The sequence below is a fragment of the Panthera pardus genome, unplaced genomic scaffold, assembly GCF_024362965.1.
Source record: "Panthera pardus isolate Hobbes unplaced genomic scaffold, ASM2436296v1 HiC_scaffold_6, whole genome shotgun sequence".
Lineage (NCBI taxonomy): Eukaryota > Metazoa > Chordata > Mammalia > Carnivora > Felidae > Panthera > Panthera pardus.
The window spans coordinates 85689619-85704772 of NW_026526991.1; the positions used below are offsets into that span (position 1 = coordinate 85689619).

At 43.2% G+C, this 15154-nt stretch overlaps 1 protein-coding gene across 1 annotated transcript in view; it reads left to right on the forward strand.

Annotated features, from left to right (window-relative positions):
• The first annotated feature begins 973 nt into the window (after nucleotides 1–973).
• ST8SIA1 (ST8 alpha-N-acetyl-neuraminide alpha-2,8-sialyltransferase 1) overlaps nucleotides 974–15154 on the forward strand; it is a 143133-nt gene continuing 128952 nt past the window's right edge. The window contains exon 1 of the mRNA XM_019452202.2: nucleotides 974–1847. Coding sequence (XP_019307747.1) covers nucleotides 1612–1847 — 236 coding nt within the window. The 5' untranslated portion in view covers nucleotides 974–1611. The remainder of the gene's footprint in view (nucleotides 1848–15154) is intronic.

Sequence of the window (15154 nt, forward strand, 5' to 3'; positions counted from 1 at the left end):
GTGCTGCAACCTGGTCAGCTGAGCAAACGGTGCTTTAGCCCTAGATTCTGGTTTCCTGATGACTAAGCTGACCCGGTTAGTAGGCTGCTGGGTTTCTTTGTCCCTGCACACTTTCTGCTTGATGAGATGCCTAAGCAAATGGAATCGGCAACCGCTAGGAGGTACCCGAGCTGTGCGTCGGCCGCCAAGGCGAGCTGAAATGGCTAACCGTGGGTCCCTCAGCTAGTGGCGCTTGTCCAAGGTCGGGCTTGCGATTAGCTTATGGGTGGAGAGAGGAAGAGGTCTAAGAACAAACGGCCCGTTAATCTAAATGGCAGAGGAGATGAACGCGCCTCCGAGGCATTATCAAGTCCCGAGGTCTGCGAGCTTGGGCACCAGCTGCCTGCACATCTGGATGCAGCAGCGCCTTTCCCTGCAGGGCGGAGTCGAGGCGGAGGACCCCGGTGTGCACGCACCTCCCCGTGCGCGCGCGTGCGGGTCCGTGAGCATCGGAGTGAGTGTATCTGAGTGTGTGCGTGTGTGTGTGTGTGTGCGCGCGCGCGCGTGCGCCGGCTGGAGCCGGGGCGCCGGAATCGGGTAATGGGGGTGGGGGCCCAGGAAGGAATAAATCTCCGCCGGCCTCCTCGCGCCTCACTGCGGGTTAATAACCAACCAGTTGTAGAGAGACAAGGGTGACGGTGGCGGAGTGATAGCTCCGGCGCGCCGGCCGCGTGCCGAAGGGTCAGGTTATCAGCCACTCTCTGCCACACTCAAATATATACATACATTGGGAGAGGGGGGTTATTTTTTATTGTTTGCCTCTATCTCCAGAGAACAAGGGAGGGAGGGAGAGGCGCGCGCTCCAGGCGAGCGTCGCGGATCTGAACGGGTCGAAGGAGGCAAATTTGCGGGTGGGGGAGGGCGGGGGAGACCTTGATTTCCACCAATCCCCGGGCGTTTGTCTGCGAAGTCCGGGGCGCAGCGGAAGGCTGCGGCGCGCCGCTGAATTAACTGATGAGAGCGAGTTCTTTTCTTCTCCGGGAGGGGTGGGGAGCGAGGGTCCTGGCGGGCAAGGCGGAGAAGCCCGGGGCAGGATAGCGGTCCCGGGCCGCGGTGGAAATTTCCAAGGACTTGGCGCGGCGCGGGGAGCGTGTCTGGGGGGTGCCTGGCGGTGAAGCAGCACGGGAGGCGGGGAGAGGCGGCGAAGGGCGCCAGAGCATCTCTCAGAAGCGGACGCCGCGGGCCAGTAGTCTGGGAGGGAGCCGAGCCTCTCCCCGGACCCGCGCCGAGGGCGACAGTGATGCTGCAGAACCGGCGGGAGCGACTCGCCGCGGCCGCTCTCTGCGCTCTCGGAGACCCCAGCGCCCGCCTTCTGCAGGGGAAGCGACCATGACCGTAGCTCGTGATTCGCCCCCCGGCCACTTCCCCTAGAAAGAAACCATTGAAAAAGTTGCATTTAAAAAAATCCTTGCGCTGACCTTTGGGGCCGTGGGGGCCGAAGAAACGTGCGTGCCAGTGCAAGCCAGAAAGCGGAAGGTGTGTGTGCATGGGGGGCCGGCGGTGGGGGGACCCTCTGCTGCCACTTTGCCTAACGCTGTGCTGAAGCCGCCCCCTGGGGACCCCGGGGCTGCGATGAGCCCCTGCGGGCGGGCCCGGCGACACACGTCCAGAGGGGCCATGGCAGTACTGGCGTGGAAGTTCCCGAGGACCCGGCTGCCGGTGGGAGCCAGTGCCCTTTGCGTCGTGGTCCTCTGTTGGCTCTACGTCTTCCCAGTCTACCGACTACCCAACGAGAAGGAGATCGTACAAGGGGTGCTGCAACAGGGCACGGCGTGGAGAAGGAACCAGACAGCAGCGAGAGTCTTCAGGTACTCCTCCCCTTGCAGCTCCTCCCCGCTCGTGTCCTTTACTCCCGGTGCGCCGAGGACAGGGTCACTGGCTAGGACTGCCTTGCAGAGGCATCTCTTTCATCCAGTCCTTCTTGTCCTACCCCCTTTCTTTGCCATTTCTAAACCTGAAGACTTTAGTCAGGGGTCCTTAACACCCCTGGCCCCAAGAGATATGCAGACACCTGCTTTGCCCATGTAAAGCCTGAAGCGTTTCTTCCCCAGCCTGAGTTATAGTCAACGATTTGCAGATAACTGGTGGGAAGGAGAATCCAGGCTAACTTTGTCCTTTGTACTTAATGAGAATTTAGCTCTTGGGCGCTGCAGATGTTTGAAACTATAGATAACTAGAAGCAGCTAAGAGGCATCTTCCTGAGGTTAGGTGAGTGGTTGGTAACAAATCACTAATGAGGGAGTGATGGACAAATCTTGGGCAGGAAAAACATGGACACCTAGCCCGGATCCCGCTGCTTTGTGCAGTGTGCCAGTGACAAAACACAGAGTCCTTACTGATGCCCTATTAAGAGCTGGGTACTGTGCAATTTTTATTGAAACTTCAACAACTTTCTAATAACAGATATTATTATTCCCATCTTACAAACCACAAACTGAGTCTTCAGAAGGAGGAGTTACTTCAAGGTCATGTCCCTTTGATGTGTGGGAGCTGGAATTTTCATCACATAAGGCTCTACAGCTCTCAGCTCTATTTTTTTTTTTTTCTTTTTCTTGTGACTTAGACATCTTGTGGATGCCTTCTGGAGGATGGGAGTTGGGCGTTAGGTAGAGACTTGAAGTCAGAAAACAAACAAAAAAATGCAAGCCAGGTTGGAAATCAGAACTCTGAAGATCGCTCAGAGGTTGTAGTTTCCCTTCCTTTCTGGGAATTTCAGCTGAAGTGTCTAAAAATAAGTCCTTGGCAGCAGGGGTTGTGTAGTTAGATTGGAGGGAAGGCAGTGCAGCTTCCCCTTCCTCTCCACATTTCTGGGTGTGTTGAGGGGACACACCACTGTCAAGAGCCCCTTTCCCCTTCAGTCCCCAGGGCTGAGAAGGCTGAAGCTCTTCCTGAGAGTGTAGTGGTCTGGCTGGAGAGTACTTTCCTTTGATCTGCCTAAGATTTTTCCAAAGCAGTATATGGGCAGCCTAGAGCCAACTGAAACATTTTCACTACCGTTGGTTACAAATGTTCAGAAACATCTATAAATTTCAAAAAACTTTTTAAACATATGGTTTCTTTCTTCTCTGGCCTGCTTCTGGAAAGAAGGTCAAAGAGATAATAGCCAATTCTTTTAGAGGAAGGCAGCTGAATTCTTTAAACTGGGAGGGAAGACTTTCCTTCCCTCTCTTTAGAATTCAGCTATCATTAAGTTTAAAAATAACCTTACACCCCTGAAAAGTTTATAAGGGCTAATTTTCTCTTGCCTTCACAGTATTGATTGTTCGACTCAAAGGCACCCAAAGGGTATAGCATCCGGCAACTCTTTTCTCCAAAGACAGAAAGCACTTTCATTCCAAGAAATATAAGGAAATGAGTTAAGAACTTCCCATTGGTTTGCAATGAAAGAGTCCATTTTTTTGGATAGGAGGAGGAATAATGAAGCTCTTTTAGAGAATACATTTCTTTTGCAGGACATACTCAAGTGGAAAATGCTTCATATTCTGAGAAACACAGGCTGATCGTTTCTGAGACGCATTTGTCCCTTGCTGTCAGTAGCCTGGGGTAATCTTCAGTGTGTTTAGCTGTCATTGAGTCCGGTCTCTGTGTGCCGAGAATTACTAATTGAAGTCCATACACTGTAAAAAACTGCTTTACCACATATCCCTCAAGATGAATGTCTGTAAAACTGTGTAAGAGGCCCCATTGCTTATTGAAAAGAGTTTGGGCTTTGGAGTAGAATTCTAGACTGGTAGAATTTCTAGACTGAGTATGCCATGACTAGATAGATAAGCAGCAGAGTATCCTTGGCAAGCTGCTCTCTTTGAGTCTTAGTTTCCTTATTTATAAAAGGGGATAATAACATTTACTCTGCAGGGTTGGTATAGGTTTAAATAAAAAAACACCTGATGCACATTTACCCAGTCAATGGAATTATTATAATTGTCATGAATTACACCTTTTTGTATATGTTACAACTTAAATAAAGACTGCTGGGAAGCTCATAAGAATTTGAAGTGTTTCACCTGCCAAATTTGCAGAGAAACATTACTGGCCAATATTTTGCTCCTACTGCCCTCTTCTTTACACTGAAGCTAATAATTAGGGACAAGGAGTTTTGAAAGATAAAGGTATCCTGGTTTGTTAGGTCAAAAATTTTTTTGTACTTAATAAATAAATAAAACATGCTTAATAAAATCCATTAAAAAAATGGGTGGTTAGTATGTGGGCAGTACTGTATGTTTTTAAAATATTAGATAGGTAAGCCAGAGGCCTTTATGATGTTAAGAAGACACAATTTTTGCAAACAGGTGTCTGTGTTTTCCAGTCTAAAACATCTTCTGCACGGATAGAAATATATGTACACAAATGTACTGTATGCACTTATGTATGGAGATATGTATATTTATTTACGAACCATGGAATGATGTTATGTATATGTATAAAGTCATACACATATTCATATATACATACATACAAATCATTGCAATCAGTCAGTTGACCAACATTTAATGAATGACTACTGTGCACCAGATATCAGGCCCCGGAGGATAGCAGTGAACAGGATTGCTTTCTCTGAGACAGCTTACCTCCTACTAGGTGTTGATTGACAAAAACGAATGAGTAAAGCAATAGGATGATTTAAAGTTCTGTTAAGTGCTATGAGGACAAAGGAAAGTGTTTCATTATGCTCTAATTAGAGCATTTCATTAAGTATTAGAATTTCACATTACATTTTGTCCTCTGTGCTTTCATTTACTTTTGTGATTTTCTTCTCTTGGCTCAGACTTCAAGTATGACTTCTTAACGGGGGGTGGGGGGGACCTTGGCAGATCGCATAGGTCAAGGCAGGAAGAAAGTAACAAAGCTGCAAGAGTTTTGAACTAGATGGGACGTTTTTGTAACCTCCACATGGTAACAGAAAGTTTAAGGGATCAATTGGCCCTATCATAGAAATATTGGAGACTTTCTTTGCAACTCTTGTTGCTTCTGGATGAGTGGCATTTGTCTCTTCCATCAGGGCCTTACCCACTTGATTTGCTTCTCAGAAAGAAACTTCAGCTCACAATTTACGTGACAGACTTTATCCTTGGCATCAGACATGGTAACGACGACAACAACAGTAAAACCAACAAATTATTAGGAGCTTATAATGTGCATTGCACTGTGCAATGTGCTTTAAATGTACTGTCTCATTTAATTCTCCTAACAATCTTGTATAAATGGATACATTATCATCCACATTTATAAAGAGGAACATGCCCATGTCCCTGGCATCAAGGAATTTGCCATAATCCTAGGGACAGGCATATTTGTGTATAATTAATTAACCAACTGGACATAGGGACATCAAAGAGAGGCAGCATAGTGGACAGAAAAATTTACGGATTCGGGAGCTGAAAGAACGTGGTTGGAATTCCAACTGATTTCCTTTTTGGTTGTTCGATCATTGGTACATTCAACTTAAAGAGCTTCAGACTCCCCATTGTAAAATAGGTTTGTAATACTTTCTTACAAGTTTGCAGTGAAAATTACATGGTCGCATTTAGAAAGTACCTAGAATGCTGCTTGCCACATACCTCTGTTTGTACATGGTTGTTATAACAATCAAGCAAAGTACTGGGGAAGTTCATGGAAACATGGCTTTTAATTCTGCTGGAAGGAGGGAAATCAGAGAAGAGATGGTGTTTGCACTAAGCCTTGAAGGATGGTGAAATAGGGTAAGAGTAAGAGGTGAGGGCAGAAGGATATTCTAGGCAGGGAAGCAGCAAAGGCCGAAGCAGGGAGGTGTGGAAATGCTTGCTGTGCTTCCTGTATAAAAAGGTATTAATTTTCCCACAGAGAACGTAGTAGGAAGGTAGACTGGGAGGTGGGTGGAAGCCAGGTCACAATCTCTGAATGGGCTTAAGGTGTGGTTTATGAAAAATGAACAAACATCCAGTATCCAAGAGCATTGGATGTGTCAGCTCTGAGCAGAGTTGGCACATCGCTGTTACTGGTGGATTGGGGGATAGAGGATAATACACGCACGTGCCTTGAACATTCTGTATATTCACTGGGTGCTAACCATTACTCTAAGCCATGATGTTCCTCTTTCCTTTCCCAAATTCTGAACCAAATACTACTCTAAGCACGTGTAGCTTTATGTGCCAACTTTTCTGTCTGTATTTTTGAATCTGTGTATCCCAGAAGCTTCAGATATTTCTACAGCTGCCCTGGTGGCCACAGAACAGCACTGGGGGTGGAGGGGGTGGGAGGCAGGTATAGCCATCTGTATATATGGGATGTAAGGTTTATGTTTGTTAAATGGGACATTTATGGAATTCACTTTATTTTTTAAAAAAAAATTTAATGTTTATATTTAAGAGAAAGAGAGAAAGAGAGAGAGAATGTGTGCGTGAGCAGGAGAGGGGCAGAGAGAGAGAAAGAGAGAGAGAGAATCCGACGTAGGTTTCATGCTGTCAATGCAAAGCCCAACACCGAACATGGGGCTTGAACCTACCAACCATGAAATCATGACGTTAGCCAAAGTCGGACGCTCAACTGACTGAGCCACCCAGGTGCCCTGGGATTCACTTTAAAAGTAGTTTAAGAAAAAGATAGTTTGAGGCACCAACTTCGGCTCATGTAATGATCTCACGGTTTGTGAGTTCAAGTCCTGCTCTGTACTGACAGCTTCAAGCCTGGAGCCTCCTTTGGATTCTGTGTCTCCCTCTCTCTCTGCCCCTCCCCTGCTCAGGCTCTGTCTCTCTCAGTCTCTCTCTCTGTCTCTGTCTCTCAAAAATAAATAAAACACTAAAAATAAAAAGAAAGAAAAGATAGTTTAATACATTTTGGTGCTTAAAATAAGCTTCAACTATGTTGTGGATTTACAAATGTGAAAAAAAGTCATTAGCAATAACTTGCAATAGCAAAAATAAATCATGAACTCTGACTGGACGCATACAATGTACCAGGCCTAGTTCTCAGGGCTTATATTTCTTATCTTTTGTTCTCGTAGCTACTTTACAAAGTAGGCATTTGTATGTTCTTTGTGCTATGGATGAGGAAATGCAGATTCAGATAGATCCATTCACGAAATGATGGGTCAGTTTTCCAACCCAGAGCTATCTGATTCTAAGCCTTATGCTCATTCCCTGACAATGTTAGATAAATGGGGCACTGCTACCCATATCCCTTATCATCTGGCCATGCTTACTTCTCCAACATCATGTTTCATCAGCGTTCCTCTTATAGTATAGTAATGCTGGTAAGGGGTATGGTTCCTTGTAACAAGTCAGGCTGTGTTGATCTTACTGGTGTCATTCACTCTGACTGGAATGCCTTTCCTTCAAGGCCACAACTCCTTGTCCTTCATCTGGCCAATCCTTACTTCTTGACAATGCATTTACTGGTTAACAGCAAAGGTCCCAAAGTGACCTTTGTGCTGAAATTCTGATTCCACCATTTGCCGTGTTCCTGAGCAAGTCCACCCTCACTGTTCGTTTCCTTATCTGTACAGTGTGGCTTCTTGTAAAATTGCTGTGAGCATTAGGATAGATAATGCATTGAAAAATGCTTTTGGCATATAATTAGTGCTTAGTCCATATCATCTCTCATCAAGGTAGCCTCTCTTACTCCTTTTTTCCTCTCCAGGTTGCGTTAAAAGCTTCTCATTTCTGTTTTTTTTTAAATGCCTTGTACATATTATTGCATTTCTTTCGTTTTTCAAAAAATATTTACTATGTTGTGTCTACCATTATTACCATATAAGATGCTGGAACTATAACTATAGTTCTATAGGTATAGAACTATAACTATAAGAATTTCAAGAAATACTTTCCTGAAGTTTATGAGCTACTGAGGGGAGACATAATTAATACATAGATATACAAGTATCTGGTAGTGACAGGTGCATTTTAGTGGTGCTGTATTAGAAGTATCAGTTTATTTGTCTTCCATTTCTGCTCGCTCATTGATATTTGCATTCCTAGAGCTGAACACAGTTCCCGGCTCACTAATTTTCATTGAGTTATTGTGTGAATGAACGTTTCAGCAAGGTGTGAGACCAGATAGCTAATCAGTCAGTCAGTTAACAAATACTTAATGAGGTCCAATATTCTGCTTGGCTGTGTGGGGATCAAAGGAGGAAATGACATCCTCTCTATTCTGAAAGAGTTCTTACTCTAGAGTAGAGTTTTCTAGTCTCAGCACTACTCACATTTTGGGTTAGATAATTCTTTGTTGCAGAGGGCTGTCCTGTACATTGCAGAACACATAGCAACATCCATGGCCTCTGTCCACTAAATGAAACAACTAGATATGTCTCCAGATTTAGCAAAATGTCTCTTGGGGGGAGAAATTGCCCCTGCGTGAAAATTACTGCTTTAGAGAAACAAAACCAACCTAGTTCATAGGACTTTTAAAAATCCCAGAAAACATGCAACGAATAGCTAAATCTGGAAACTGCAAACCATAAACACTTTGGCTACTGGAAAAGGAGTGGATGAATTGTACTTTGGTGGATGTCTAGGTCTTGGTTAAAGGAGGGGAGTGAGAGGGGATGCCTTTGGGGAAGCTTACTTTAAGTAGCTGTCTCTATTGAAAGCTTATGTGAGAGCTGGCTAGGGTTCTCACTAGTGCCCCGCTTAGACTCTGGCAGGAGGAGCCATGGGGGTCTCACTCTGTTCCTCCTTTGGTGTCAGCCCTTTGCAAAGGGGCAAGGCCAGAGGGGGACTTTGTCGACCCCGTGATTTACATTTGAGGCAGGAATTCCCAGCCCAAATGACCAAAGCCCACTTCCACAGCCTGCTTGCCTGCTTGGGTTGTTTCTCCATCCCTCATCCTCAGGGTGGCTTTTTCCATTGCTGTGTGCACTCCTAGGCCCAAGGGATGGCCAAGGAGCAGCTCCTTGTGGGAGACAGAGGCTGTGGAAGGAACTTGGAAATGGGACTGGGGGTTTGCATGTCCCAGTATCAAACTTCCTGGAGTTTGAGAAGCCTAAATTTACACCTGGCATTCCAGTTGGTTATGTGGGTATATTTGTTCAGGGCAAAGGATAGGAGGATAGAACATATTTTTTATCTGTTTGTTGATTTTATTATAGCTTTTAAATATTTAGATACATTTGTGCTTTTGTCCTCTGCCTTGCAAATTGATGTGTTTTTTTGCAACTTGGAAGTCTATTAGTCTTCATTTCAGAGAGAAGTATCTAGAGAGCTAGTTGGATCAATTGAATAGTTGTATATGTTAGTGTAGGCTGTGGCCAGTTTGTCTTTTGACAAAGTTGGGTTAGGAAGCCAGAGCTGGTGTATTGAATTAAGAACATACAGATTCTAACCTACTGAATGAGAAGGTACAAGCCACCCATGTGGGGGGCGGAGGGCAGCAGGTAGCTCCCTTGGCATCCCAGCTCCCACTCTGGGAAAAGGAAACCCATTCAGGGTCATTTTGATTGAGTATGCAGTTTCAATCCCCCCCCCCGCCCCCCCGCCAAGGAAGTAGAGTGACAATATTGATCAGATCCTAGAATGGAGGGGGTAGAATGAGCTGGGGGAAAGGCAGTCCTCTGTCCCAGGGCATGAATGACCCGGAGATTGTGAGTAGGATAGCGAGCATGTATTACTTGTAAGGTGGCTGGAACAGAGGTCACTAACATTTTCTGGGCTTAACTCTTAAGTGGTTATTTTTAAAGGTTCCCCAGGAAAAAGTAAAGCAGGAACTTATGGCGGGAATTCTAAACTTAAGTTCTTATCTAAATGTCCAGACTGTGGGTGTTAAGCAGGGTTATCGTACTGTAAAATGCTCAGGCAGGAACTCAGAAAAACAAGTTTTTTTCTCATCATAGTTGTAAATCATCTTGGAAATGATGTTGACTATGTATAATTAATGCATTTTCTCTGATTGAGTTGATAGATTCCTAGTAAACTATAGTACTTTTTAGTTCTTCATTCTATTTTGGCTCTATCAGGAGTTGTGTGACCTTGTGCAAGCTGCTTAACCTCTCTGTTATTTTGTTTTGTTATCTGAAAAGTGGTATATGATGTGCTCATCTACTTCATAGGTTTATGAGGATAATTGAAGTAATGAGTGTAGAATCCATAACCCTCCTCACCTGCCTGGGTGAGATGACAGGATGCTTATTCCCACCTAGAAAGAGTCCAGACTTTGGGGCCCCAGAGAATCAGGATTTGATCCTAGTTCTGTCATTTATTTCTTAGCTTTGTGACCTTGAAAAATTTACCTGGCCTCTCTCAGCCTTAGCTGTGGATGGCAGTACTTACCTTAAGAGGATTAGGTGTTGAATTATTGCTAATTATTAAGCCATAATAATGAGAAAAGCTGCTTCCTGGGACATATCTTATGCCTATTACTTGCACTTTCAGTAATGGAATATCTAATGAAATGTGACCCTATGACACAGCGTCTTCTTTCATAAAATTAGCGCTAAGGATGCTGTAACATGGCCAGTAGAATTTTAAGGAAGAGCACAGAGCCCAGCCATAAATCCCCTATTCATTCAATCATTCATTCATTCATTCACTCATCCACATTTACTAAATGCCTGTTGTGCACCACATTGGTGTTGAGAAACAGTGGTTAAAGTTAAGACATGGTTCCTGATTTTATAAAATTTAGTCTGGTCTAGTGTCATTAGTCAAGTTAGTAAGAAATTGAGTAATGTGGTGTTCAAAGGGTTATGGTTGGTCTGTTTCAGATATTTATGCTGAGTTTCAAAGTGATTGATTTTTCTCCCTTTCTGTTGGACTGTCTTCTAGCTATGGCATTGTGTGAAAGGGAAGCAGCCAAGACCAGGGGAGCTGTGTCACTCCTTTAATTAGGTGCCAGGAGGAAGCTGCAGTGAATTCAGAGTTACACATTCTTTATTATTCAGGGCTTATGTAGCAGAGTACCAGAGATTTCCAAGTGAGTGTAATGAGAACAGGCTTTTTGGGAACAAATTACTTATTTCAATTATTGGTACAGCAAATATATACAGGACTTTATGTACTCTGTGCTTATTTAAAAAACTTACAGTGTTCCTTATTTGTCTGATTTTGGAAGTAATAGATACGTACTGTAGAAAAATTTTAAGTGTAGTAAAAAGGAGAAAAAAAAACACTCACAATTCCCTCCCTCAGAAATACTTCATTATGAACACTGTTTCTTTTGTGCATAGTTGTTTGCATATGTGTATTACATAATTGTGTATGCTTTGTATATTTAGTTTTATATTCCCCTTTATCCACTCAATGTTATATCTTTGACATTTTCTCATATAATTAAAAGCTTGTGAGAAAATTGCTTTATGATTTTCATTTTGGGCAAACATTATTTACTGTGAGTTTCTTATTTTTTAAATTAATTAACTAATTAATTTTTGGAAAGAGAATGCGTGCACACGCTGAGGAGGGACAGAGATGGAGAGAGAAAATCTTTTTTTTTTAATTAAAAATATATTTGTTTTAACGTTTATTCATTTTTGAGAGGCAGAGAGAGAGGGGGACACAGAATCCAAAGCACGCCCCAGGTTCTGAGCGGTCAGCACAGAGCCTGACGCAGGGCTCGAACCCACTAATGCGGCTCGAACCCACTAACCGCGAGATCATGACCTGAGCTGAAGTCAGACACTCAACCCACTGAGCCACCCAGGTGCTTCCAGAGAGAGAAAAATTTTAAGCAGGTGCCATGCTGGGCATGGAGCCCAACGTGGGCTCCTCACAACTGTGAGGTCATGACCTGAGCCATGATCTGAGCTGAAATCAAGTCAGATACTTAAGGGGCTGAACCACCCAGGCACCCCTGCTATGAGCTTTTTAAATGTTACCATATCGGAAGAAATTACTTTCTTCAAAAGGATCCTTTTCAGGGATATCAAATTTGCATATTAGATTTTTTCTTTAAATATTTCTTCATATAGATTTGGTAAATCCTGAGCATGCGAAATAAAAAAGCTTCTTTAAACAGTTCTGCTTTCTCAAGTTTGACATTTAAATGATAAAAGCAACACTATTTTCATTTGTAAAAGTGATTGACATTTAATCACCGAGGGACACACATTGCTAATATTTTCGTGTATATTTTCCTAGACTATTCAGTGCTTCTCTGTGTGTTTATAAAACAGGAATATAATGAGGGTTGCCTGGTTGGCTCAGTTGGTTAAGCATCCAACTTCAGTTCAGGTCATGATCTCATGGTTTGTAGATTCAAGCCCTGCATTGGGCTCTGTACTGACTGCTCGGAGCCTGGAGCCTGCTTCGGATTCTGTGTTCTCTCTCTCTCTCTCTCTCTCTCTCTGCTCCTCCCCAGCTTGGACTCTGCCTCTCTTTCTCAAAAATAAATAGAAACATTAAAAAATATATAATGAATCTGACAGTATGTTGTGAATTTTTTAAATAGCAATATATGTAGAGCTATAGCATCTCTTTTTGATGGCTGAGATATTCTTTTGTTAGGATAGTTAAGATTTATTTAATCCACTGTTACTGTATATTTATGTTGTTGCAATTTCTCACCTTTGTATATAATGCTGTGATGAACATTTTGTGTATACATCTTAAACATTTAATGTTTATTTTCTTAGTATAAATTTCTAAAAGTAGTTTCTTGACTTCCCCCCACCACCCCGACATCAATTCTTATAACTGGCTTCTTTGGTTGTTCATAGAAAATCTTCAACTTTGGCTAAGGGCAGTTTGAGTTTTCCTCCATTTCAATGTGGACGGTTATTGCATTAATAGAAAGTGTACAATGATTGTGAACATTTAGTGATGCAGTTCTCCTTAGGGAATTTTCAAGAGGTGAAGGCAACTAGGAAAGATTCCCATATAACTGGGTATGAATGGTGGCAGTCCACTCATCGAGCACTATGGAGACCTCTCTATGAGGAATTATTTAGTGCACTGGAACATGTGCCTTCCTCTGTCACAGTTATTCTCTTCATGACCGTACAGTTGATAACTAGCTCTGTGTTTCATTTTTGTTTAAAAAATGCCTTTATGGGACAATTTATACTATTTTTCTAGGATTTAAGCAGTTAAAAACTGTAATTGAGAAAGGAAAATTAATTTTTTCTTATGATGAGGTAGAGAATTCAAGGAAGAGGATTGATGTCTTAAATAAAAAAATAAAACAGATGTTATGACTGTTATTTTAAGAGTCATTTTCCTATTTACTAAAATTGAAAGTCTTGGGCTTGAAATTGGAGCAGATTGTATCCCCCTGGGATATGAGGAATAAGGGTGCAGTAAAAAGGCACAAAAACCCCATGATGATATTTTGTTGGGTTGGTTTTGGAAGTTGAGTGTTGGCAATCGATTGTGTTGACATTGGACTAAATCATCTCTGTCCTCTGTCCTCCTCCTCTCTCGCACCTATTTGAAGCGGCTATACATACTGTTGCTTTGGTGCTTTAGGGTCAGAGACGGAGTCTTGTTTATATTCGTTGGTCTCTGATCCTTCCTCACATTCTTTACTGTCCAACCAGTATTTCTTTTATGAATGAAAACGTTAGATTGCTTGCAAGGCCTGTAGATGGCTGTACAAATACCTTTAAAAGGAGTTTCATTTATTGCCTAATATTGAGACTCCATGCTGTCAACATTCACTACCAATCATTAATTAACTCCTTTACTCATTCCTTTGTTCAACAAATAACTATTTAGTGCCTTCTTTATGCCTGGCACTGCAGCTAGATGCTGAGAATAAAGTAGTTAGCCAGGAAGACAGGGGCCTTCCCCTCCTAGAATGTGTAAGCACACAGCATACATTATAGAAAGAACAATGATATTCTCCAAAAAATCTCTCAACTCCTTTTTATGGAGGAAAAACAAGCCCAGGTTTAACTTCACTTTCAGAATTTAGCTGTGTCTGTATTTGGGCCAAAGTCCCTCTTCTCGTCCACTCTGGCTTTGGCCTGCATCATGATTGTGAGGTCAGAGGCCTCTGTACAGTTATAATATCTGTATAATAACTTTTGATTCTGGTTAACCTATGCAGCATGTGACATGTAAAGAGAGAAAAAGCCCTTTAAAAAATTGCTAAAAGATACACAAGTCCATGGGGGAAAGCAAAGCTCAATTACTGGGAGAATGAGGCTGGCTGACTTGGCTGGGGATTGTTCACTTTGTTAGCAACTGATCTTGACTAAGGAGCCACCCTACCATAACAAAGAAGAAGAGAGGGAGTTTGACAGGAAGGGGAGGGGCTGAAAATAGAATTTGGGGTAAAAACACGGTCATTTTATTTTTTCCTAATAACTGCTCCAACCATGCCGTGGTAGGCCTAACTCCTGACCCCACTCCCTGCCCCGCTTAGCTGGCTCTAATGAGCCTTTGGCCAACATGGCCAAATTTTATCCATTTTTATTCATCCCGACTATTGGGACAGTCAGTTCTGGTACTTAGCTCAGTTTTGCTTAGTTTAAAGCACAATGAAAACTCTTGTGTCTGCCATCTTTGCCTGCTTTGGCTTTTCCTGAACCTGGAGCAGGTGTAGTAGAAGTGTGAAGGGCATTTTCTGAAGCAGAGTCCCACTCTTCCCCATTGGGCAGGGAGGACATGAATAGTCACAGTCCTTTTTCTGTTGATTATTGTGGCTTCTCAGGTGAACCCTGACAGACTGCCCACATCTCTTCTAAGGGCAAACTGGCCTGGTTCCTTCACCTGGTGTGCAGCCTTCATAGGTGAAATACTGGTAAACACTCCATCCTCTAGCAGCTCCCCATTCTTGCCACACCAAAGGGATTTTTACAGCCCACCGCCTCTCAGCCTAACCATCTCTTTCCATTTCTGTTTCCTTTTTTCCAGCATTGATCTTTTTTTAAATTTATTTTTTTAATGTTTTATTTATTTTTGAGACAAAGAGAGACAGAGCATGAATGGGGAGAGGCAGAGAGAGAGGGAGACACAGAATCTGAAGCAGACTCCAGCCTCTGAGCTGTCAGCACAGAGCCTGACGCGGGGCTTGAACCCACGAACCGTGAGATCATGACCTGAGCTGAAGTCAGGCGCTCAACTAACCCAGCCACCCAGGTGCCCCTCCAGCATTGATCTTAAAAATAAAAGTTATTTTACTAGCAAAAATGGGTTTATTCAGGAATAATGAAGAATTGCAATTTGGGGAAAGAAAGGTGTGGCTAAAACCATAGGCTAGGCCA